The 27,658-nt window shown below is 38.3% G+C and overlaps 1 protein-coding gene across 1 annotated transcript in view; it reads right to left on the reverse strand.

Moving 5' to 3' along the window:
* Positions 1-27,658, reverse strand: part of RAD50 (RAD50 double strand break repair protein) — a 102,650-nt gene that overhangs the window by 13,595 nt on the left and 61,397 nt on the right. The window contains exons 14-21 of the mRNA XM_044227946.1: positions 27,248-27,437; positions 26,527-26,653; positions 25,918-26,111; positions 23,813-23,923; positions 22,892-22,984; positions 22,704-22,817; positions 15,686-15,813; positions 13,592-13,816 (exon numbers count right to left, since the gene is read on the reverse strand). Of these exons, the coding sequence (XP_044083881.1) occupies positions 13,592-13,816; positions 15,686-15,813; positions 22,704-22,817; positions 22,892-22,984; positions 23,813-23,923; positions 25,918-26,111; positions 26,527-26,653; positions 27,248-27,437 (1,182 nt within the window). The remainder of the gene's footprint in view (positions 1-13,591; positions 13,817-15,685; positions 15,814-22,703; positions 22,818-22,891; positions 22,985-23,812; positions 23,924-25,917; positions 26,112-26,526; positions 26,654-27,247; positions 27,438-27,658) is intronic.

Here is a 27,658-nt window from a genome sequence, read left to right on the forward strand (position 1 = left end):
TTCGTACATAAAAAGATTTTCATCACATGTTCAGAGACAAAACAAAAATACCTACAGTATGATACTATTCACATAAAACAAAGACCTATTTGTGTGTACATAACATCCAAAAAGTACTGTGAGGGAAATGACAATGTCATCACCCTAATATTAAGTGTTCAATAAATTCTAGTCATTCTCATGGAAATGAACCCAAGTCTAATATGAACTGTGTTCTATAATTTACATAGTAATGGACAACAGGGAAGCATAAATGAAATACAAGGCTAAGTTGTACAAGTGGTACAAATATCATGAAGGAAGGAAAAATGACATCATTTGGAAAGGGCTTCATCAAGGTAACATTCCACAGGGGGAGAAGGATCACAGGAAAATATGAGGTGTCTTAAGGGAACGAAATGGTTCAGTTTGGTTACAACACACTGAACAGTGAGAGACAAAATGAGAAAGACCAATATGGAGAGTGTTTCTTAATATCAGAAGTGAATAGGGATTACCACCTTTAGGAAAATAAACCTGGTACAAGTATACTGGGTGGGAAGGGACCTTGTGTGCAGAACCATGGGTGAGCTGACACAGGTCCAAAAATTAACTTCACAACACACCTTGTAGCCCTTGGACTTTATAGATAATGAATATTTAAGAATGACCTTGAAAATCCATGATGTGTAGTAACTATCCTTCTGCTCAAAGACGAAATATGGATGATGATCTTATGGACCAGAAACTGTTGCGGCTCAGTGGTCATCTGAGTAGTTGCATCAGCCCCACCATGTGCCTGGAGTGTGTATGTCACTCAGTTACATTTATTCTCACTCTTGTGAAAAGTGACTCCCAGAAGAAAGTGAAAATGTCCAAGATCTAAGACAGCAGTGGTTTATAAAATTATTTAGTCTTATATTTAAATACTCTTTTGCATATAGAAAGAGTTCCTTGAAAATTTCAATAATAATCTGTTGCATTTTAAGAGGACAAAATGATGGCTTTAGTGGTAATTTGTATTTTGATGTTCTATCAAAGTCCTAAAATGTGATCCTCACACGACAAGGACTTAACACATTATTTAAACCCACAGAATGTAAAATATCAAAAGTGAACAAAATGTAAACTACAGATCTGGGGTGATCTGCTGAGGGATGGTGATAGGGAGTGGGGTGGGGAGAGGCTATGGTTGTTGGCTGTAGAGATGGGTAGGCAGGGAGAGGGGACGGGGATATGGCAAATCTCTGTACATTCTGCTCAGTTTTGCTGTGGACCTAAAACTGCTCTAAGGGTATTTAGGGGCGCCTGGGTGGCTCAGTGGGTTAAAGCCTCTGCTTCAGCTCAAGTCATGATCTCAGGGTCCTGGGATCGAGCCCCGCATTGGGCTCTCTGCTCGGCAGGGAGCCTGCTTCCCTCTCTCTCTCTGCCTACTTGTGATCTCTATCTGTCAAATAAATAAATAAAATCTTTTAAAAAAATAAATAAAATAGTGCATTTAAAAAGAGAGAGAGAGGGGCGCCTGGGTGGCTCAGTGGGTTAAGCTGCTGCCTTCGGCTCAGGTCATGATCTCAGGGTTCTGGGATCGAGTCCCGCATCGGGCTCTCTGCTCGGCAGGGAGCCTGCTTCCCTCTCTCTCTCTGCCTGCCTCTCCATCTACTTGTGATTTCTCTCTGTCAAATAAATAAATAAAATCTTTAAAAAAAAAATAAATAAAAAAAAAAATAAAAAGAGAGAGAGAAAGAGATCTATGCAAGCAGAGCACACGGGCTGTTTCCATCCATGTCTCTCATCCTTTACACGCCAGGCTGACTGCACTGTCCTTCAGCACCTCTTTGCACCATGGCTTCTGCCCCAACAATGAGATAATTTTCCATTTTGTTCTAAGTTGTCCAGCTGCCTCCTATACTTGCCCCCTACTCTTGGACCTTTAATAAAAAGCTTCTGCAAGCCTCGGAGTTACTGTCTTCCTAAGTATACATGGGTTCCAGCTTGATGTCACAAATGAAGCTTGTCAGGCCTCCCCAGGACAGTAGTTCAGGGTTTTTGCTGCTTCTCTGAGTCCTGTTTTTAAATGATTCTGGGACTCAGCCATTAGCAGAGAACTGAACACCTGAAACAGAGTCATTCCAGAGCAGGTACCTAAGGGGTTGGAAAAATATCACCGAAATAGACCAAAACCTTGCTGTCAGGAAAATGCCTTTCCTGCCTTCATTATTTAAACCATAACCAGGACTCAAATACTGAGATAGAAAATCACCATTCTTCAAAATTTGAAGTGATGCTCAAAATTCAAGGAGCACATAAAATAGCAAGTAAGTGGGTTTCCCCCCATTCTCAGCTATTTCACTGAATAAAACATTAAGTTAAAGGGTCAAATACATGAGTCTTATTAATAAAAAAAAATTAGTTCAGAATTAAGGTAAAAACTACTAAGTTAGTGAAAACTTACCAAGTTGGAAAAAAGCATTAAGAAAGATTATACTTGCAAAAGACATTTCCCAACATTATCCTCATCCTTGTATTTAAAAGTGTGCCAAATTTTCGGATATATAAATTGCTAAAAGAAAAAAAAACAAAAAAGCAAAACAAAAAACTGGCTATGACCACAGCTATTTGTGATCACAGTGGATACTCTTCCCTACTGTTCTAGTACTTACTGCTATGACAACTGTCTCCCTATATTTAGGTCAACGGAAGCACTCTTCTATAAGGGAACGATGAGTGTCACGTTCTACTGAGTATCATGTTCCAAACTAACAGGGACTTTCACTACTTAGCAAAACTCAAAATCTGTCATTTACCAAACTGAAGTCATACATTTAATAGAAAAATGACCTCTTTTTCTAGATGCAACCCTTAAAAACTATTAAACTAATTTCCCAAAATGCTTAAAACTATTGGCCACACTCTTAAATAACAGCTTTTAAAATTCAGGCAGTGGTTAAACTGCTGTTCAAAGACAAACATTTGGTTAAAGAACTGCAGTGAGTGAGAAATGAGAAACCAGCTATCTTTTGGTTTTGCTTGATGCTAGTGAGGCTGCTGATGTGGAACTGTACTGTATTCACGCTGAGGGCAAGAATGGTGGCTGTGAGGTGAGCCTTGGATCAATCCCTCATCCCTAAGCTCTCCTCCAGTACGAGGACCCAGACTCTGGGCAGATTCGCAGAGCTGGCTGCCTTGGCTGCAAAACTGTGTTATGTGTTTTCACTGAGTTTCAGAAGAAGTGTGACTTAACATGCAACATTCTGTACTTGGGGGGAAAGGACAGGGGAAAACTTGGGGCATAGAACACTGTACTCTTGAATGATACATTCCAAAAATCACGGGGCACCTGGGTGGCTCAGTTGGTTAAGCGTCTGCCTTTGCAAAGCTCGTATCATGATCCTGAGGTGGAGCCCTGCATTGGGCTCCCTGCTCAGCAGGGATCTGCTTCTCCCTTTCCTTGCTCAAGCCCCTCCTTCTCTCAAATAAATAAAATCTTTAAAAAAATCATTTAATTGAAACCTCCTTTTTAGAGCAAGGGGTTTACCATATTCTAAATGGTATAATTTTCTTCCCTTCTCATCTAGTATGAGTGTCTCTGACCACTGGCAAGCTTATAATCAGTGATGTTTTTGATGATTACTAATAACAGATGGTATCGGCTTTTCTTGAAAATGCACTGCTAGTTTCCTGTGTTACCCTAAATAGACAGCTGAATGCAACAATTACACTGATTGCATGCTTCATTCTAAGAGGTGAAACAATGAGGGAAATTTTGGACCTTTCTTCTAGGTGAGAAGGCAAATTTAAGGCTCACAATATCAACCTTAAGAAGGCTACCATTTGCTAGCACAAGCCCACAAAGACTCAATTTTGGGGAAATCTGTACTACTTCTTTTTTTCTCATTTAGAAGAATCCATCTGATTACTAGATAACAGAACTCAGTAAACAGCCTGGCTTTGTTCCTTAGGCAAGCTTAATTTGCTGGAAAGCACCTCTGCACCTCCCCGCCCCCACAAACTCCTCCTGACTGGCCCCATCAAGCCCCCTCACACCCCCTCACTCTGCTCAGTATGATGGCTCTGGCACTGAGGTATTTTTCTCTACTGAAGTGCCCTTTGTTCCTTATTCAAGACCAAGGTCAAATACAGACTATGGAGTACCCACCATGGGCTCCCCTATTGGACCATTAGCAGTTTATAGTAGGGACAGGGTATGATATTCCTGTCTTCCCAGAGCCCAACAAGAAAACACTATCAGAACTTTTTGAATGAACATGTGCCTAACAGAGGGAATTTCTCTTCTTCCTGCTGTCAAGGCATCTTGGGGTGTGGAGGGATAGCTGGAGGGGTCCTAGATATAGTTTTCTATTCAGTTAACACATATGAAACCCCAAGTCTGCAGGTCAATGTACTATGGGGAGGAGTTACCTTGTAGCAGAATACATGCAAGTAAAATTTTTTAAAAGACCAACCTACCTACCTTGGCCCCACAGTCCCCTCTGCCTATCACCCCACTTTTCAGCTCCCCTTCACAGAACTTCTCTTAAGAATTATCTCTACTCACTGTCTCCACTTCTTAGCCCCATTCTCTCTTCATCCAACTCCAAAGCTTCAGTTTAAACCATGCCATTGAGATTGGTCATTAAAATGATTAACGCCTCCATCTGGCAAATTCAAGGGTCACTTCTGAGTCCTCATCTCATCTGACCTCTCAATAACACTAGATTCTTGAAATAACTTGCTTCACTCAGTTTTCAAGATATTTTAACTTTTTTTTTTTTTTAAAAGATTTTATGTATTTATTTGACAGAGAGAAATCACAAGTAGATGGAGAGGCAGGCACAGAGAGAGAGGGAAGCAGGCTCCCTGCTGAGCAGAGAGCCCGATGCGGGACTCGATCCCAGGACCCTGAGATCATGACCTGAGCCGAAGGCAGCAGCTTAACCCACTGAGCCACCCAGGTGCCCCAAGGTATTGTAACTTTTACATGTTTCTCCTTTTTCATCAGCTATCTACAGTTGTGTCACGTAACCTTTAAATACTATATATATGCTGATGATTCCCAAATTTATCTTCTCAATTCTAGATTACACACCTAACTGCTCGAAATGCCTACAGGTGCCTTACATTTAAACTGTCTAAAACAAAACTCTAGATTTTCCCCTCCCAAATGCTGCCATTTCAGGGAATGGCGATTTGCTCCCCCAACATCCTGTTGCTCAAGTAAAAGTATGTAGGAACAACCTCTGATTTTGTTCTTTCCTCTTCCTCACCTATATTCAATTCAGAAAGAAGGCCAGTCAACTCCATATGCAAAACAAATCCTGAGTCCATCCACTTCTCTCCATTTCCACTGCTACCTCCCTAGTCCAGTCCATCACCATTTCTTGGATTTTGAAAACAGCTTCCTTTCTCCTTGTTTCTACCTTTGCCCCTCTGCAATCCATTCTCCAAACAGGAACCAGTGCAGTTTCTTCAAACCATGAATCAGATTATATCACTTCCTTGCTTCAAACCCTTGGGACTTTCTATCAAACAGAGAATAGTATCGAACTGTTTACCAAGGCCACAAGGGCACCTACATACTCTGGAACCATCTGTTTCTGACCTCATTCTCTTGCTCGCTATATTCTAGCTATGCTACCCTTCTTAGTCCTTGAGCCCCTTCTGTTCGAATTGGTCTTGGGGCCTATGCATCGCTGGTCTATCCACCAGGAAGGCTTGCATCTCTGCTTTCTGTGAGTATGTTGCTCCCTCTCAACAATCAGGTCTCAGCATAAATGACACATTCTCAGAGAAGATCCTAACTTAGAAAAAAGCTTAAAGTAGCCCCTCAATTACCCCATCACCAAAGTTAATTTTCCCTGGATAATCCTAGACAGCCTTCTTAACCTTTTTGATAAATACTTGACCTTTACAAGGTAGATGCAAGAATTCAATTAGATTATGGGTAACAAACATTAAGTACTCAATCAATATTAATGTCCTCTCTGTACAGCTCCCACTCTTTAAAATTGTCTCAAAGAATGTTTAAATAGAAACAGAAACCTATATTTTCTTATTAGTAAAGTTAAGTTCCTTAGAACTAGTAAAGGATAGAGAGTTTGGGGCACCTGGGTGGCTCAGTATTAAAGCCTCTGCCTTCAGTTCAGGTCATGGTCCCAGGGTCCTGGGATAGAGCCCCGCATCGGGCTCTCTGCTCAGCAGGGAGCCTGCTTCCCCCCCACCCCGCCCCGACTGCCTCTCTGCCTACTTGTGATCTCTGTCTGTCAAATAAATAAATAAAATATTTTGAAAAAAAAAATAGAGAGTTTAAGAATTTATATTAAAAATGGAACATGACAAAGAAAGCTGGACTAAATGGCCTCTGAGTTTCCCTTACAACTTTGGCTCAATGGTGACTACATTTGACTTAAAAAAAAAAAAAAAAAAAAAAAGCTTTCCAGGGCACCTGGGTGGCTTAGTTGTTAGGCTTCTGCCTTTGGCTCAGGTCATGATCCCAGGGTCCTGGGACTGAGCTGCACATTGGGCTCCCTGCTCAGCAGGAAGCCTACTTCTCCGTCTCCCACTCTCCCTGCTTGTGTTCCCTCTCTCGCTGTGTCTCTGTCAAATAAATAAATAAAATATTAAAAAAAAAAAGATTTCCATTTTATAGAAAAGGAACTGAATCCCAGGGCATTTGAACAATTTGCCAGCTGTCAACAGTGATATTTGAATTCAAATACTCTCCAGAGAAAATACTTTTAACCGCACATTATGGATTTTTGAGGCTTCAAAAAGTAGAACTTACCAACTTTTACAAAAACATTTTCTGCTTTGTAAGAATTCATTTTTCATAACAACCAATGTAAGTTATTCTACTCTATACATTAAGTTTTTAATGACAGAGTCCCTTTTGGTTCTTGTCTCTTAAAATAAACTTGCCTTACTAGAAGTGGGTCTCCTATTCCTTAGTGCTTAAAAAAGTTTGCTAAGTTTATTGGGTACACAACATCTATTGCTGAAGAACTAAAAAAATAAAGCCTCCTAAAGGCATCTATGAGATAGCTGGAAGGACTAAAAAGAATTATGAAAGGCAAAAAGGGGAGGAAAGAAAGACAATACCTGTGCGTATAGTCTACTGGGTAAGATTTTTTTTTTAAAGATTTTATTTATTTATTTGACAGAGAGAGGTCACAAGTAGGCAGAGAGGCAGGCAGAGAGAGAGGAGGAAGCAGGCTCCCCGCTGAGCAGAGAGCCCAATGCGGAACTCGATCCCAGGACCCTGAGATCATGACCTGAGCTGAAGACAGTGGCTTAACTGAGCCACCCAGGCGACCATGGGTAAGGAATTTTTTTTTTTTTTTAAAGATTTTATTTATTTATTTGACAGAGAGAAATCACAAGTAGACGGAGAGGCAGGCAGAGAGAGAGAGGGAAGCAGGCTCCCCGCTGAGCAGAGAGCCCGATGCGGGACTCGATCCCAGGACCCGGAGACCATGACCTGAGCCGAAGGCAGCGGCCCAACCCACTGAGCCACCCAGGTAAGGATTTTTTTAATAATGTCTTGCTAATGTTGTTTCAAAACCTTAAATTTCAACACTTTAAACCGCTGGGTCTAGAAACTTTGTGGGTTTCAACATTCACAAAGGTTAAAAAATAAGAGTTTCTTACTTGGTGCATGCATAGATTTCCATGAGCCAGGAAGCTGTATAATGTTAACTTATTCACTCACTAAGAAACAGGATAGAAGATGTATCCATGGAATAACCCTCTAACAGTCATTCTGGAACTCTAACTTAATCCAAAATCTTAGCAGTATTAATTAAAAAAAAAAAATAACTAACATAATGGGCTCATTCAGTTTTCAGAGTAAATGAATCCAACTTGTCTTAAAATATGAGCTTTCCCAAACTTGTATATTCCAAAGTTATGACTAGGTGATTCTGGGGCCACCTTTATTTTCATCATTAACTAAAATAATCCTCATAGTGAAAGCAGGGTCCTCCTGCCTTCCTGAGCCCTGTGATCTGAATGCCACTGCTTAAGGCTGGTCGGTTGAGTACATACTTCCTGACCAGAAAACAACTTAAAAGAGAACCTGTCTATGAGGAGGACATTTTCCTTTTCAGAAAACAAAAACAAACAAACAAAACCTCAGGTAACTGGTAAATCTCCTGCCACAAATGCCTAGGAACATGATAAAGATTTTTAACAAAAAGTTTTTTACATTCACAGTTGCATTCGTAAGAAATAAAGGAAAATCCCTATGTGATGGAAAGAAAAGACTGAAAACCAGCACAGTCAGTGTGTGATCTGATACTGCAGCTAAATTTGGTTATTATTTTCATAAATTTAAGATTGGGTACTATCAGCCAGGACAGAACATGAGGCATAGGACCCAAGTGAGGCACAGAGTTAGAACTGACTCCCAACACAAAGGCTGAGACTCTTTAAGAGCTGTATCATCAACCTTCAATGAAAAAATGGAAAAGTAGTAAGTTGAATATTCAAACTCCTGGGCAAATAACTTGAATGGATGGGTTTAAGGTTCAGTGTTTTATTACTGGTATACTTCAGACTGAACTGAAAAACTAACATAAAAACTGGACCCAGGGCAGTGTATCCCTGGAGCTCCTAGCAGATCAGTATCAAAACTGTTATGTGGAAGGACATTCACACAAAAAGGTTACAAAAGAGTCTCACAGAAAAACAAAAAAAGCACGAGGAAAGATAAAGTTACAATTAAGCGTTGCATAAAACAAAAAATAATTCAATAGGGATTAGAATTAGCACAAACAATAGCAAGAAATAGACTCCTGTGAAATAAAAAAATGGTAATGTAAGAACATAAAATACGAATATTTGAATACAGACATAAAAGAAATTGAAATCCTAAGGACAAAATAGGAAAAAACAATTTATGAAAAAAGAAAAAATAGAACTTACAGAAATGAGAAGTTAAAAAACAAAAAAAAAAGGCAACTGTTAATAGGTAGGATGAACAGCAGCTAAAGACCTGGAAAATATTTATGAGGAAGCCAACGAGTTTATTACCAGTACGTGCATGCCTATGGAGGAAGGAATGAAAAGGTTTATCTATGTCTGATGAAAAACGAAGGGAGGAGAATAAAGAGAATTGAGGAGGGCGCCTGGGTGGCTCAGTGGGTTAAGCCGCTGCCTTCGGCCCAGGTCATGATCTCAGAGTCCTGGGATCGAGTCCCGCATCGGGCTCTGCTCGGCGGGGAGCCTGCTTCCCCCTTCTCTCTCTCTGCCTGCCTCTCTGCCTGCTTGTGATTTCTCTCTCTGTCTAATAAATAAATAAAATCTTAAAAAAAAAAAAAAAAAGAGAATTGAGGAAAAGATAATTTAAGAGAATTTCCTAATAGTGATGAAAGCTATCAATCCTCAGATCAATGAACAGTACCTGAACAAAAGAACTGAAAACAGACCTATCTCTTAGATGTACCCACAAAAAATGCAGGATGATGAAGATAAAGAAAAATCTTAGGAGAACCAGAAAACAAAGGCATATTACTCTAAAGGAATAATTAGAATGATTTTTCAGCAGCAACAGGAGTCAGGAGAAAATGGACTATTTTCAAAGTGCTAAAAGGAAAAAAAAACCCTCTTGATCTAGAACTCTTGTGCCTAGCTAAGCTACAAGATTGAGAGCAAAGACTTTTCTATGACTGAAAGAGACTTCACTACTAATAATTCTACACTAAAAAAATTAGTAAGGGCTGTAACTTGGGAGCAGGGAAGGGAAACAAAACCTAAGGAAACAAAGAGTACGATTTTTAAAAAATTGGTAAAAATTTTTAAAAAATTGGTTTATCCAAATAAGCACCAAGGATGAAACCAGTGTAGCAATTATTACTAATTTGAGATGGTATAAAAACACTGAGAAACTAAAATACTAGACAACAGAAACACAGCAGACAAGCTCATTTGTATTCAGGAAGAAGATCAAACAATTTACAGTAGAACCATGATTTTAAAACTTTGATGTTCATCAGAATCACCAAGAAGTTTTTTTTTTTTTAATTTTTAAAAGATTACTTATTTATTTATTTGACAGAGATCACAAGTAGGCAGAGAGGCAAGCAGAGAGAGAGAGGAGGAAGCAGGCTCCCTGCCAAGCAGAGAGCCCGATGCGGGACTCCATCCTAGGACCCTGAGACCATGACCCAAGCCGAAGGCAGAGGCCTTAAACCACTGAGCCACCCAGGCGCCCCCACCAAGAAGTTTTGTTAGAACACTGCCTGCTGAGCCTTGTCTCTCAACATTTCTGATCCAACAGTCTGAAGTGGAGGCTAAGAATTTGCATTTCAAACAAGACAAGTTACAAGGTGATGCTGATAACGTTGCTCCAGGACCTCTTTAAGAATCAACACATTTGGGGGCGCCGGGTGGCTCAGTGGGTTAAGCTGCTGCCTTCGGCTCAGGTCACGATCTCAGGGTCCTGGGATCGAGTCCCGCATCGGGCTATCTGCTCAGTGGGGAGCCTGCTTCCTCCTCTCTCTCTGCCTGCCTCTCTGCCTACTTGTAATCTCTCTCTGTCAAATAAATAAATAAAATCTTAAAAAAAAAAAAAAAAAAAGAATCAACACATTTGGGCGCCTGGGTGGCTCAGTGGGTTAAACTGCTGCCTTCGGCTCAGGTCACGATCTCAGGGTCCTGGGATCGAGTCCCGCATCGGGCTCTCTGCTCAGCAGGGAGCCTGCTTCCCTCTCTCTCTCTGCCTGCCTCTCCATCTACTTGTGATTTCTCTCTGTCAAATAAATAAATAAAAAATCTTAATAAAAAAAAAACCAACACATTTGATTTTAAGTCAAATACACTAACTAAAAATTTAAATTGGGGGTGGGGAGTGATGGGGGTGGTAATCTGAGTGGCTCAGTTGGTTAAGTGGCCAACTCTTGATTTTAGCTCAGGTCATGGTCTCAGGGTTGTGAGACTGAGCCCCATGTCTGGCTCTAGGCCTGGCAAGCCTGCTTGAGATTCCCTCCCCCTCCCTCTCCCTACCCCTCTCTTACTCTCTCTCTTAACAAAAACAGCAAAAAAAGGGTAAATAACCAAATAACTAAAGGAGACTAGATCATTTATAACCCAAAAAAGGGGAAGAGGAATAAACAACAATAAATCAACCCCAGAGAAGGCAGGTAAGTTGAGAAAAAGGAAACAGAACTAAATATAATTCTATTTTCAATTAAAATGAATTAAAAGGGCAGTTTTTTTTTTTTTAAAGATTTTGTTTATTTATTTGACATACAGAGATCACAAGTAGGCAGAGAGGCAGGCAGAGACAGAGAGAGGGGGAAGCAGGCTCACCATCGAGTAGAGAGCCTGATGTGGCACTCGATCCCCGGACTCTGGGATCATGACCTGAGCCAAAGGCAGAGGCTTTAACCCACTGAGCCACCCAGGTACCCTAAAAGGGCAGTTTAAAAAATCAAAGATGATCAGACTGAATAAAAAACAAAATTCTGCTTTGTTTAATATATTGTAAGATTGTAATAATTAAGAACAGTCTCAGAAATGGCAGAGTTAGACGAAGTGACTAGTGACATAGAACAGAAAATCTAGAACCAACTTGTACACAAAGGGAATTCTGATATATAACAGAAATAACACTGCAGATCATTAAGAAAAGGATTAGCTACTCAAGAACGACAGCCAGGATGGCTGGTTATCCAGGGAAAAATTAAACTGGATTTCCACCTCACAATGTATGTAGAATTCAATTTAGGATTTAGGATTAAATAGTTGTATGTACTTAAATATAAAAAGCAAAGCTAAAACTTTTAGAAGAAAAAACAGCAGTAGAGGGGCGCCTGGGTGGCTCGGTCAGTTAAGCATCTGTCTTTAGCTCAGCTCATGATCCCCGGGTCCTGGGATTGAGCCCTGCATAGGGCTCCCTGCTCCGAGGGAAGCCTGCATCTCCCTCTCCTACTCCCCATGCTTGTGTTCCCTCTCACTGTGTCTCTCTCTGTCAAGTAAATAAAACCTTAAAAAAACCAATCAAATGGCAGTAGAAAAGGATTTCTTAAGACACAAAAAGCTAATTAAACAAGATTTGTCAATTCAACTACCTTAAAATCACATCTGTTCAATAAAAGACTAACAAAGTGGAAAGATAAACATAAAATGCTTGAGAAGATACTTATAATACATGTAACTAAAAAAGAATTAGGATGCAGAAGAGATAAAGAACACAGGCAGATCAGTACCACCACCAAGACATTAAAAATGGATGAAAGACACCAATGCTTCAAGGAAGAAAAACAAGATTAAATATGAAAAGATGTTTATAGCATCATTAGAAATCAGGGGACTACCGATGAAGACAACAATGGTTTACCACTGTACACCCACCAGATTCACAAAAATTAAGAATATGAGGAATCTGAAAGGCAGGGTTGGGGGTAGTGGAGTAGGGGGGGAAAAAAATGAAAAGATGGGATTGGTAGGGAGACAAACCATAAGAAACTCTTAATCTCAGGAAACAAACTGAGGGTTGCTGGGGGGTAAGGGGATAGGGATAGGGTGGCTGGGTTATGGACATGGGGAGGGTATGTACTATGATAAGTGCTGTGAATTATGTAAGACTGATGATTCACAGACCCGTACCCCCAGGGCAAATAATACATCACATGTTAATTAAAAAAAAAAAGAGAGAGAGAGAAACTGACAAAATCAGTATCAGAGGATACATGAGGAAAAAAATCTTTACATTCTGCTAGCAGTGCAGATTAGTAAGACTACCTTGGAAGACAATTTAACATTACTTTGTAAAATTGAGTGCAAAAGGTTTTACTTATACATAAAACCTAGAGAATCTCTTATACTTTTGCTCCAGAAGACCTCACAAGAATATTCCTAGCAGCAAAGATATTAGTAAAGACCATATACCATGCAGTATAGTATATTCCCATGACAGAATTCTATACATCAATGAAAATTAATGAACTAAAGCTCTAAGCAACATGAGTATATAAAAACAAAACAAGAAAGGCAATTCCTAGGAGAGTACACAGAATACTGTTTTTAAGAGCTCAAAAAATAGGGACGCTTGGGTGGCTCAGTCGGTTGAGCCGCTGCCTTCAGCTCGGGTCATGATCCCAGGATCCTGGGATCGAGTCCCATGTGGGGTTTCTTGCTCAGCAGGGAGCCTGCTTCTCTCTCTGCCTCTGCCTGCTTGTGCTTTCTCTCTCTGTCTCTCTGACAAATAAATACATAAAATCTTAAAAAAAAAACCAAAACCTCAAAAAATAAAACAAAACCCTACATATTATTTTTTCCCTCAAAGCATAGAAAGCAAAAATCTGTGTCAGTGATTATAGGGAGTAGGGAATGACAGAAAGCGGAGATAAGGAGGAAAAGCATCTAAGTGGATCCCAGTTAGTGATAATGGAAAAGTTCTTGGAATGGCTATGCAAGGTGGTATCAAGAGTACTCCTTAAGACTAAGATGCTGTAAAACTTAACTTCATAACTTAAGTAAGCATACATGTGTGTTTTCCCATTCTTTAATATGTATTAACTATATTTAAAGAGGAAAAAAAAAAGAGGAAAATATTACTAAAATATGCTAGTTGATACTGATTACATGGGAACCAAATCCCCAGTCCAGTACTTACTGATCAAGGGTCTTGTAATAAATGTCCAGATCCTTGTTCACGAGCTCTGTTGTTCTCATAACAATCAGCATTTCCCTGTACTTTTCCTCTGCATCCCGATATTGAGGTTCTCGAAGTTCTCTCTTAAAATGAATAATTTCTTCCTCATAACCTTTCTGTCGCCCTACTGCCAAACTGTGATTTCTTTTTATATTGTCTATTTTTTCTTCCAACTTCTGATGTTCACTATAAAAGGCAAACATGACAATTAAGGACCATTTTTAGCTTTTAGCAGCCTGATGTGGAAAAGCCTGATCTCTCTAGATATGTAAGTCTCTCCTTGCTTTTTATTTAAGGCTTTAGTACTAAAGAAAAAATTCTTAAATCTCTGAAGCGTCCAGGTTTCTGAACAGCTGAGTTCTGTGTCTTGAACAAGGAACTCTCATAACACATCAACACTGAGCAAGGTCCTCACTTTTAGACACTAACCTAAAAAAAGTACTCTTGGTGATTAGATTACAAATTCACAAAATTCTGATTGTGAATGAAGAATGCACAATTACCAACGCTAAGACGTTACTGAGTAATAGATGTCATCATCCTGTTCACACTACATCAAAGACGAAATACAATTTCATCTCAAACTATTAGTTTCTGTGGTAATACTCAGTGAAGGTTTGTACTCTATGAGAACAAAATTTCACTTGCACAAGTCCAAGCCTAAAAAAAAGTAAAATACCCAAACTTTTCTGGTAACTAGCAAGATAATACAGATTTGTGTGCATTAAAAATCTTATTCCTTTAACAATTACTTATTAAGGACCTTCTTACTAAGTACTGCTCCCCAGTTTATGGACATCCTTATAGAACTGGCCATATTATCTGTTTTATTGACACTTCTGTTACATTCTAGTTGAAAAGAGATTTGAAAAAGAACAGTTGTACTTAGTAGTCTGAATGAATATTAAAAAAAATCACTGTTATGTGCCAAACATAGAAGAAATTTACAAAATATCTGGTTTTAGTCTTCAGTAGCAAAGAGTAAGTTGTTTCAACTGTAACTGTCTTCTAAAAGCTTCACTTTTTCAACTTCCCACTGAGAGCTATAACATTTCAATGTTAAAGAGTGAGGCTTAAGAGCTAGGATATTTGTCTAGCTTTTGTCATAAATTCCTGTGGATTTTTTTCTCAATCTCAAAATGTTCTAAGGCTTTAGAAATGAGAATGAAGATGAAGATTATATCTTCAGTTATAAAGTCTGTTATAAAATCAGTTATAAAGTCTGATTTCTTCAATATATGAAAGAGATTTTAAACAGCTAAACAAAGAGTACTTACAATAACATAAGATTAAACCATTTGTTAGGTTTTATCAAGTAAATTAAAATTTCATTAAAATACCATTTAGAAAAACTTACGCATTCTTTGATTCAGATTTAAAGTCAAGAAAACAAATGAAAATCGTTAAGGGAGGGCTGAATAAATGGCCTGTATTTAGCTAAGATAGTTAAGAAATCTGTTTGGCTCTAGTGCCTTAGCATCAACCAGTTCCTTAGATAATTCCTAAGGCAACTCTAAGGCACACAAGGCATGAACAACATCATTTATGCTGTAGCAGGAAGGTAGCAACTAAAGAAGTATCAATAAAAGATGAAAGTAACAGACTAATCATTAAAAACAAAAAACAAGAAACAAGCAGCTCTGGCTGGCATGCAGTTACAACTGGAACTATCTAGAATGGGTCTCCAATGACAAATCACTTTGGCAATAAGTCCACTGGCAGTATTAGACACTGTATAAGCTGTGACCCAGGCATGGTCCACAGGCCATATGTGCTCTTTACACTTGATACCATCATCTTGTGAAGTAAGCTAACAGAAATCTGGGACTCTGCATATTTAAACCTGCTAAACAGTGCAGTAGGACTACAAATTCTGTATTACTTCTTCAGGAATTCAATTGTAAAGCCATGACATATGGTTGTATAAAAACTCTGTCCACCTTCCTGTAAGTCTCAAGGGACATATATGATAAAATTCTCTTTTAAAAAATATGTATTGAGTATTCTTCACATTTCAATAAAAAGGACATTTAAAGACTCCTTTTAAAAACATACTTCTTCATTTGTAAAACCTGCATTTGACCCATTTCCTTCAAATGCTGTTTTCTTTCTTCTTCAACTTCTTTTAGTTCCTCATTTCTTTTTCTTAAAGTAAGGTTATCCTGTAGCCATCTCTCTTGTATCTAAATAATATCAAATTGGTTAACAAAAATAATCAGGTTACCAACATGTGATTCATAATACACAATTGCTGACAGACAGTACTAACTCTGCCTTCACTTAGATTCAGGTTAAACTCAAACAAAAGAGGGAGAAGCAGGAGTGAGGGGGATCTTGAGACTTAGAAAAATATGGACAGCCCACAAATACAAAAAACAGATGTTTAAATGATGAAATAGAAGAATATAACTACATGTTTTAATATATTTTTTTAAGATTTTATTTATTTACTTGACAGATCACAAGTAGGCAGAGAGGCAGGCAGAGAGAGAGGGGTGGGAAGCAGGCTCCCCACTGAGCGGAGAGTCTGATGCTGGACTCAACCCCAGGACCCTGAGATCATGACCTGAGCCGAAGGCAGAAGCTTAACCCACTGAGCCACCCAGGTGCCCCATCATGTTTTAATATTTTATACCTATACCCCATTGGGATCATTTTGCATGGGAACCCCACAATAAAGCTTACTGATGTAAAAGATCGCAAAAGGGAAATATACTATCAAAATCTCACCTCACTTTTTTTTCCTAGTTGTGTTTATCTCTTAACATATGCTAAGGCTGAGATTACTGTTAGGCATGTCAAATAACATCTTTACCTTTAGGTTGACAAGTGACAGTCACAAGGCAGTAGAAGTTTCACAAAGATCGTACCTATCTGCATACCTGATGGCACTTTCCCAATTGAAAATATAAGAAGTTGCCTAGTTCTGAGTAGTTCTAGCCTTAAAAAGAGACCCATCATGCAACAGCAGCAACACCAACAGAATTATTTCAGTAACCTTCCTGGTGATTATGAACTATGTTGTCAAGAGCCAAACAGGAAATAGTTTATAAGTTGACTATTTGGAATGCAGGGAAAAAAACTGCCTGCAGAACTAGATTTGGCTCATAAAAGTCTTAATATAAAAAACTCATCCCAAGTTCAGAGTCCAGACTTCTCAAAGGGGAGACTAGGACCATCCTGCATTAACCCTTCCAACTGAAATAAACGCAGTGTTATGGGACGTGGGAGGGAGGGGCAAGTATTTGGTAGAATCTTCTTGCCAACAGTAATTGCACAGGAATTACTAAGGAGTAAGGATTTGGGAGGTGGGCCAGGAGGGAAGCCAAGGACTTCTTTAACATGCTTAACCTTGCAATCTATGAATCACTATTCTGAGGTGGGCTTTTTTTTTTTAAACTGTCATTAAGGTCACCTTTAGTTTTCCTGCAAATAGTAATACAAATCCATACACATCTATTAAGGGCATTATTATAGGCAGTTAAGTAACTAAAATGATATGGTTGTAAATATCCTTTTGTTGCCAGGCAACCTCACGTACCACTGCAGTTGCTGTGACTCTCAAAAATTCGTCCCTAAGAGACTACACTTGGACTTATAAGGAACAGAAAACTAAGAGTTTCTTTCTTTTTTCTTTTAGGTCAGCTTCTAGTTGCTCTCAGTGATAATTCTGAAAGACAGTATACAGCACAGTAGTTAAACAGCACAAGTTTTTAAGTTAGGTACATTTGGCTCAAAACTCAGCATTACAGCTGATGATTTGATGACTTTGAGCAAATGAGCTTAAATTCTGAGCCTCAGTTTACTTAACATGTGTAACCTGGTGGTAATAATACCACTTGTCATATAATGCTGATGTGAAGATTAAATGAATGAACATGTATGTAAAATAATCAGCACAGTGCTTAGGCTCAGTAATTGATAATGAAATGCTTTTTGGGTCAAATCTATCCTTGTACTTTAAGCACTGAGTATTCAGTCTACAAAATATAAAGTATCAGAGAAAGAAGAAAGAAAGCCAGATGCAGTTAAAATATAACAAAATTGTTTCTCTGTATGTAATATTAGCAGTGTGGCAATGCTGGGTCAAGTTCTATTTCTGTTACTACTTTTGTGACCTCAGGCAAGGCAGGTCACCTCCAGTTCCTTTCATCTAAAAAATGAGGGAGGCAGATTATTCAACTTCCAAATTTCTTATTCTGTGGACTGAATTTCATAGAGCATGAGCATGTAAATAAAGTACTGTTAGGCTCAAAATATAAACCCCAGTTATTTAGCCCTGATGACAGTTAATGTACGAAGTGGGGTACCTAAAGCAAGCCTAAAAATTAGCTGCATTCTAGGTAACTGTAATGGAGCAGCACACTGAATTGACTGCAGTTCAAGTTCTACCAAGTCTGGCTGGGGAAAATGCCATTAATTACAGAGAATGGCCTGAAAGTTCTGCAGTGCTTTTAGGTCAATGACCGATACATCAGAACCCCTGGGAACTTTAACAAGGCATAGTTGCTTCTGCCCGTGCCCCAGAGATTGGCCTATAATGGAGACATAGACATGTATGTTTTTAATAACCCAGGTGCTTTTTTTTTTTTTTAAATTGAGATGTGGGGTGCCTGGGTGGCTCAGTGGGTTAAAGCCTCTGCCTTTGGCTCAGGTTGTGATCGCAGGGTCCTGGGATTGAGCCCCACATCAGGCTCTCTGCTCAGCAGGTAGCCTGTTTCCTTCTCTCTGCCTGCCTCTGCCTACTTGTGATATCTGTCAAATAAATAAAATCTTTAAAAAAAAATTGAGATGTAATTGATACATCATAAAGTTCACCATTTTAAAGTGCGTAAATCAGAGGTTAGTATACACACATGTCGTGCAACCATGACCACTAATTCCAGAACATTTATTACCCCCAAAAGAAACCAAGTACACATTACCAGTCAATGTATTTCCTTTCTCTCTCTTTCCCCTAACCCCTGGTAACACTAATTTGCTTTTTGTCCCTTTGGATGTTCACATTTCATATAAAAAGAATCACATAATATGTGGTCATTTGTGATTAGATTCTTTCATCATGTAGCATAAGGTTTATTCATGCTGTAGCATATATCACCATTTCACTCCTTTTCATGGCTGTATAATATTCCCTCCTATGATGTGACAGTTAATGTTACATGTCAACTTGGATGGGCCATAGTATGCTCAGACATTTGGTTGAACATTATTCTGAGTGTATCTTGGAGGGTATTTCTGAATAAAATTAACATCTGAGTTGGGAGACTAAAACGGGCTGTCCTCCCTAACATGGGTGAGCCTCCTATCAATTAACAACAACCTGAATAGAACAAAAACACCAAGTAAGAGGTACCTGCTCCTGTCTGAATGTATGAACTGAAAGAGTGGTCTTTTCCTGCCCTTGGACTTGAACTGAAACCTTGGCTCTCAGACCTTGACATTCAGTCTAGAAATATACCATCAGGTCCCCTGAGTCTCCACCTTGCCAACTACAGATCTGGGGAATGCTCAGCCTTCACAATCATGTGAGCCAATTCCTTATAATAAACTTTATAAAAATTTATGTACATGTATATATCCTGTTGGGTTCTGTTGCTCTAGAGAACCTAAAACATACGGACATACCCCACTGATCCATTCATCGGTTGATGACCATCTGGGTTGTTTCCATATTTTAACTAATGTTAACAATGCTGCTATGAATACTCTTGTACAAGTTTTTATGTGAACATGTTAAAATTTTTCTTGGTTGTACACCTAAGAGTGGTAAACCCAGGTGATTCTGATGGGTGCCTCTAGCTAACCTTTGCTCCCTAGAACACTCCAACATTTAGTTTAGGCTTCAATCACACAGTATGCTAAAGAACCTCATTAATGGAAGATTAGAAAAGATGCTAAAACACACTGTGGGGGAAAAATAAAAAAGGAAGGAAGACCAAAAAAAAAAAAGAAAAAGAAAAAGAAAAAGAAAAAAAGCCTCAAGAGGTTTGTTAAAGACCTGGTGTTATTAATCTACACAGTGTCCTCCTTTCCATAAATGTTTCCAGGAAACATTTATCCAGAGGAAAAAAAATTTTTTTTGTTTTTAATATGGGAACTGGATTCCTTTCAGCTCTGAAACAATGTAAATCTTAACTAATTGTGACTTGTGACTTGCTATCCTATTCTATTCCCATCCTATCCTATTCCTATCCTCATGTGACTACTAGAATCTTTAGCAAGCATATCACATTTCATGGGCTACACTTTATATACTTCTCTCCTTGTTTTACTTTCTTATCCTCATTTCTACATTGTTTCATTTTTCCACTAAATTAAAATGTTATTTGGCATTGCTCTACGTATATAACTTATTAAGTCATTTCTAGAACAAAGCAGATTACAAGTCAACTAATACAATCAGATCCACGAAGTTTAGACCATCAACTTGAAAAGGGTCACAGGTGGGTAAATCTTAATAATCTCTGTATACATTTATACATGGAGAGACACTACTGATTTGTAGACTGTGATTTTCATTTAATTTTTAAAAACAATTTTAAATTTCTTTTATTTATTTATTTGACAGAGGGGTGGGGGAAGCAGGCTCCCTGCTGAGCAGAGAGCCCAATATGGGGCTCGGTCCCAGGACCCTGGGATCATGACCTGAGCTTAAGGCAGAGGCTTTAACCCACTGAGCATCCCAGGCGCCCCATAGACTGTGATTTTTAAGCTGACAACCAATATATAAGTGAGGAATAAGTAAGTATCTCATTACACATGCCATCATAAATTTATAGCTACTTACCATTCATTAGATGGCAGAGATTTTTTTTTAAAAGATTTTATTTTTGAGGGGCACCTGGCTGGCTCAGTTGGTGGAACATGTAACTCTTGATCTAGGGATTATGAGTTTGAGCTCCATGTTGGGTGTAGAGATTACTTAAAAATAAATAAAAACTTGGGTGCCTGGGTAGCACAGTAGGTTAAGCGTCCGATTCATGATTTCTGCTCAGGTCAAAGATGACCTCAGGGTGGTGAGATTGAGTCCGGTAGTGGGCTCTGTGCTTTCTGTGGAGTCTGCTTGAGATCCTCTCTCCCTCTGACCTTCCCATTGATGTGTTCTCTCTCTCTCTCTCACATAAATAAATCTTAAAAAAATAAAAAATTTTTTTTTAGGTGATCTACACCCATCATGGGACTTGAACTTACCACCCTAAGCTCAGGACCTGCATGCTCCACCAAATGACCCAGCCAGGCACATCTAGATGGCAGAAATTTACTTTTGACTAATATTTATGTATTTGAAACCTGGCGCTATGGTCAGGTGCCCTGCAGACAGCTGATATGCTAATCTTCAAACAGATTTTAAACCAGCATTTATAACTAAATGATTAAAGCGTTCACATAGCAAATTTTGTTAATACAGCAGGAATACAGAAATGGTGTAAAGACATGAACTATCATGCTTACAAAAGGAATGCTGAAAATAATTTCTCAGTGATTTATACTGGCAAAAATTAATTTCCTTAATAGGGAAAATGATATAGGAATCAACTGAAAAAATGACTGGAAATATATAGATATTTTACTTACAACTTCTGGGATTATTTTACCACCATCCTTGTTCTGTGTGATTTTTATCTCACAGTAAGGAAGAAAAGAAAGTGAGAAAAAAATAGAGATATATATGTAGGATATTCATTGCCACCATCTGCAGCAAGAAAAAAGTGATCAATTTCTGGCACACCCACAAAACAGAGTATTTCAGGGTCATTAAAAACAATATAGTGGGGGTGCCTGGGTGGCTCACTCAGTTAAGCACCTGCCTTTGGCTCAGGTCATGATACCAGGGTCTTGGGATTGAGCCCTGCATCGGGCTCCCTGCTCAGTGAAAAGCTGCTTCTCCCTTCCTCTTTGGTGCTCCCCCTGCTTGTGCTATTTCTCTGGCAAATAAATAATCTTTAAAAAGTCATGAACTCTTAATGTAAGTATACAAAATTATTAAAAAAAAAAAAAAAAAAGAAAAAAAAGAGCAGCGCCTGGGTGGCTCAGAGGATTGAGCCTCTGCCTTCGGCTCGGGTTATGATCTCAGGGTCCTGGGATCGAGTTCCGCATTGGGCTCTCTGCTCGGCTGGCAGCCTGCTTCCCTTTCAATCTCTTTGCCTACTTGTGATCTGTCTCTGTCAAATAAATAAATAAAATCTTTGAAAAAAAAAAAAAAAAAAGAATGTGGTAGATCTGTGAGCTGACTTGATGTATAAGATCAAACTGCATTAAGTGAAAAAAGCAAGGTGCAGAATATGAATGGTATGATCTCATACATTTAAGTAAATACACATACACAAGATATATTACTGATCTCTCCACCTGCTGATAAGAGTAAGAAATTTCTTTTTAAGATTTATTTGACAGAGAGAAACAGCAAGAGAGGGAACACAAGCAGGGAAAGGGGAAAAGGGAAAAGCAGGTCTTCCACTAAGCAGGACCCTACGATCAAGACCTGAGCCGAAGCCAGACACTTAATGACTGAACCTCCCAGGCGCCCCAAGAAACTTCTTTGAAAACAAACAAAAAACTGTTAACGTAATGACATCTAGGACTGAGATGAGACAAGGCAAAAAGGAAGGGAGAATTTTAATTTAAACTTTTTATGTTTAAATATTTATATTTAAAATTAGCTTTGGGGCACCTGGGTGGCTTAGTCAGTTAAGCGTCTGACTCTTGGTTTTGGCTCAGGTCATGATCTCACGCGCAAGAGTTCAAGCCCTGCACTGGGCTCCATGCTGGACATGGAGCCTGCTTAAAATTCTCCCCCCTCACCCCAGTTCCTCCACCAGCCTGCTCACACTCTCTCTAAACTAAGCAAATAAATAAAAACTTCCATGTTTAAACTTTTACTAAATGGGTCTTTTATTAAAAGTAAAATAGGAAAAAAGGAAGAAAAGATTATGTTATTAGAATTGCTTTTTTCTACTGTATGTATTTCTACTTAATGGAGCTATTGAAAACAAAAGCAGAAATTAAAACATAAAGAGAAGAATGTTATTGGTCTAAGTGATATCATAAGCAACTAGCAAAAAAGACCTACCTTCTGTGTATCAATATCTTGTCTCATGATTCCCATGTCTTTATTTATATTTTCTTTGTGTTTCTCATATTCATTTAGTTGAGCTACTACTTTATTAAGTTCGTTTTCTTTTTGCTACAAAAAAAGAAAATTCTTTAAGCACAAGAAACAAAAGTATAAACAAATAATAATTTTAAGTTTTAAATTACCTTCTTATAGTCATCTTTCCCATCTTGAATATAATTCTCAATGTCTTTCATATAACCATGAATATTTTTAACCTTTTCTTTGATATCATTCATCTGTGGAAAAATATTTTAGTATTTATTTAATTCTTATGTTTATACACTGGTTGGGATCAGGGCATATCAGAAGATTTATTGTCAAGGAAAAATACATATTCAGGTTAAAAAAAACTTAATAGGCAAGCACAGTGGGACAGTGGCTTGGAAGCTGGAGCTTTGGGTTCAACTTTCTACCACCGTCAAAATTTTATAATCTGAGACAATTCCCTTTATCATCTATGGGACTGGATTAAATAGTCTCTCTTCACAACTTCTATTTTAGATTAAGAAGCAAAATAATTTGAAATCTTTATTCTTTTTAAATTAATTTTTAAATTAACATGATATATTATTTGTTTCAGGGGTATAGGTCTGTGATTCATCAGTCTTATACAATTCACAGTGCTCATCATAGCACAGTGTCCACCACTCAGTCATCTCATCCCTCCCAGCCCCTCCATTCCAGCAACCCTCAGTTTGCTTCCTGAGGTTAAGAGTCTCTTATGGTTTGTCTCTCTCTGTTTCTTCTGGTTTCATCTTTTCCTCTCTTCCCCTATGATCCTCTGCCATGTTTCTCAAATTCCATGTATCAGTGAGATCATATGATAACTGTCTTTCTCTGATTGAGGTATCCTGCTCAGCATAATACTCTCTAGTTCCATCCACATTGTTGCAATTAATCTTTAGCCTAACAAGAATTTTTAATGTCGATTATGTCACAAATCTGAAAATACTATTTACCTTACCATGTTTTTAATTTCGTATGAAATGCTACTGTCCAACATGTTCTCTGAACATTAAGTTTAATATATGTATTTGATAATAAAAATATAAATGAAATCTTACTTTATCCTGGGCTATTTTGTTACTTTTATTTTTTTTGTTGATTATTTCTTCTTTCTCCTGCTGGAATTTCTCCATTGTTGTTTCCAAAGGGCTTAACTGCTCTTTAGCATCCTAAAAATACAAAACATAGTGTCTTATATTCCATTATCTTATTTCAGGTGTCTGACTTTACAGTCGTAACAAAAGCACTTTCTATGTGTCAGGCTTGAAAGATAAACTCATCTGCTTTTTCCAACAATCCTATGAAGAGCCCTACCATTATTTTCATTCCATATTTCAGATCCGTAAACAGGCACAGAATGATTTGTTTGGGGTCACAAAAGCAAGTAAATGAAGGATCCAGTATCCATATCCTGTCCAATTCCAGAGTCTCTCTTGTAATGACTATGCTATACTGCTTCACCACTAATCTGATTCCTAATCCAGGCATGTGCTCCCAAGCATATGAGCAGGTGGCTTCGGGTATAAGTTTTTAATAGTTTGTAGGGGCACATGTCAGCTCTGTGTGACCAAAGAAGAGATTCAGTTCAGACCTCTCTTTTACAGATGGAAATATGACTATACAGGACACTTATGTCCTTAAACTTAGTTTGCTAAGGGCTAAGTAGATATTTTATGGTATAAAAACATATTGGTACATTGATGTTGGTATGTCCACTCCTATTTGGGAAGGAAAGGAACTTTAGAGTGACCAACTATTTTACTAATCAGGAGTCTGCATTGTTCAGTCTTGTAACAGCTCTATAGCATACTTACCACTGTAGAAAACAAGGATACTCAAGCTAAGATAATGAATATCTAATGAACCCATAAAAGAAGAAACAATCCCTTAGCATTACTTTAGTGTAGGTGTATTTTTTGTATTTTATCATATTGAGAAGAGGTACAGTGTGGTAGGAAGTCAAATGTAACAGACATTGAAGAGCCACCTGAAAATAAACCCTGCCTCCTACTAGCTGCATGACCTTGGCTAAGACATGTAGCATCTGGAAGTCTCAATCTCTTCTTTATAAAAAGGGGACTAAGCCATATACCTCAACAAGGTTACTGAGACGCTGAACTGTTTAATTTCTTTTTTTTTTTTTTAAAGATTTTAATTATTTATTTGACAGAGAGAGATCACAAGTAGGCAGAGAGGCAGGCAGAGAGAGAGGAAGGGAGCAGGCTCCCCGCTGAGCAGAGAACCCAATGCGGGACTCGATCCCAGGACCCTGAGATCATGACCCGAGCCGAGAGCAGCGGCTTAACCCACTGAGCCACCCGGGCGCCCCTGAACTGTTTAATTTCAAAGGGCTTTATAAAGAGTAAAAAAATTAAACAAATGTAAGATGTTACTATTTCCTATCATACTCTAAGCCTCTGATAATTTGTAATTTGAAAATACTTCTGAAACATTTATAGTAATTAATGACAGACTCAGTAATATATTTAGTACTCACTGAATGTTTACAATTATGAAAAGCTGGGTAAGATTATTATTTCTAAAACTGTTCAAAAATTTGATTTGGTCTTAGATGTGATTAATCTAGATAAGGGATGCTGAATGGTTTCCATTCCACACAGTAACTCAAAGCCTGCTCACTATAGTGGGAAGGATTCTGAGATTACACCTGGAATCAACAGAAAAAGCACTATGACTGAGAGGCAGTATCTGCCATGGATACAGGATTGGTAGGTAAGACAAATACCCCATACATGCAGGACTCCGTATGTGTAGTTAACTAGCCACCTGACCAGCCCCAGTAACAGGAAGTTCAATAATTAACCAAGCAGCCAATTCTTCCTTATTATAGCCAAAATCTTCCCTGACACCTTTACCTGTTAGTACAAGTTTTGTCAACAAAGGAGCCACAGAAAGAATTATACTATTTTTTATTTAATCCTCCCCGTAACCACAGTTTTAGTCACTATACCAATAAAGAGCATTTCACATATTTGAACTAACTTAAAAAAAAGATACGTGGGGCACACCTGGCTGGCTCAGTCAGTACACCATGAGACAACTGATCTCAGGGTTGTGAGTTCAAGCCCATGTTCGGCATAGAGCCCATTTAATTTAAAAAAAAAAAAGAAAGAAAAAAATAGTTTTGTATGAATTTTCTTACCTTTATCTCTCTGAATAAGGACTGAACTTCAGTGGATAATTCCACAGTCTGCTCCTCTAGTTGCTGACGACGTTGTAAATTAGTAGATATATGAAGTTTCTCTGATTTAAGTTCATTTGTTGTACTTTTAAGGTGTTGGATCTGTTCCTGCTGGTCCTGTATAAGCTTACGATTCAATTCCATCTTACTGGAAACTACACAAAAACATACACAGCGACTAAAGTAAGGATACAGAAAATACTACAAGCAGCTAGCTTCCATTTTTAGAGTTCATGGAATTCACAAAAGCTCAGCTTCCATGAGTCTCACCCACTGCAAGAAAAGTGCTATGGAACCCCTTTCTGGCCACCCATGGGTGAGGACCACAGGGTAAGTAAGACTAAAAAAAGAGTAGAACTCATCACATATCCATCATTCAAAACCTCCCATCATTCTAAATCTGTTGTGCAAAGCAAGGAAACAAGTGAGACTTTGAGAAAAGAGAGTGAATATAGGGTGAACTGCAAAAAAGACAGTTCCTTGTCCACATAACATACAAAATTTGTGATAAAAAGCATACGCCGGGATGTTGAGGTCTTTATGGGTATATGAAGAAACAGACTGTATTACCTGTATCTAATTTGTGTTGCTTTTCTTGTTTTTCCTGGTTTACTTGTTGAACAGTTCTATCCAAGTCTAGTCCTTGCAGCTTAGCTGCTTGTTGTGCAATTTTTCTTTCAACATCTTTAAGTTCCATCTTAAGAATAAAACAAAGTTATTTCCTTTAACAAACTTATTACATTATCATTATTCAGTATCTTTAAAAACTGTGTTTTAGGGGCGCCTGGGTGGCTCAGTGGGTTAAGCCTCAGCCTTTAGTGCAGGTCATGACCTCAGGGTCCTGGGATCGAGCCCCGCATCGGGCTCTCTGCTCAGCAGGGAGCCTGCTTCCCCCTCTCTCTTTGCCTGCCTCTCTGCCTAATAAATAAAATCTTTTTAAAAAACCAAAAAACTGTACTTTAAAATCTGAATTTGTAACTGATTTCTTATTAAATTTTAATAAGGTTTAATAGGATAAAATGAATTTTAATAATTTAAAAACATAAACAAAAGGAAACCAACTAAATATGAAAACAAACAGGACATTTCTTAATTCTCATGTTTATGAATAAAGAATCCAAACCCAGGAATGTAAACTAAGCCGTACTCCCATCAGAGTATCTGCAGTTCAGGACAGGGAACTCAAAACTCAACCTATACCTGAATACTATCTGTTTTTACCACTCTCACATTTCACATTCAAACCCCCAAGAAACAAGTTTTATTTGGCCTTCAACTACAATAAATTTACCTGGAGCCTCTCCATAATTGTAACATCTGTCAGGCAGACTTTAGCACTTTCTTCTTCAGGCATTATTGTGCCCAAGAGTGTATCCTGTTCCTCTATGTCATTCTTTAAGCGCTGTATGTCTCTATTGACGTTCTGCAGTTTGTTTCTTAATTCCGGTATTTCCTTCTCCTTCAAATCAATTATGCTTTGCCTGAACAGAGAACACACAATTAAAAATTAGCTAATGTTTTCTTATCATAAAATGGAGGTTATGCATTTTTGGCAAAAATATAATAAGAAGTGATTGTATCCTCAGGGCATCATATCAGTGGACACATGACATCATTATACTTCATTACTGGAGATGTTAATCTTTTTCATACTTGGTTAAGATGGTGTCAGCCAGTTTTACCCACTATAAATTTACTATTT

The sequence above is a fragment of the Neovison vison genome, chromosome 1 (genome assembly GCF_020171115.1).
Source record: "Neovison vison isolate M4711 chromosome 1, ASM_NN_V1, whole genome shotgun sequence".
In the NCBI taxonomy this organism is placed as follows: Eukaryota; Metazoa; Chordata; class Mammalia; order Carnivora; family Mustelidae; genus Neogale; species Neogale vison.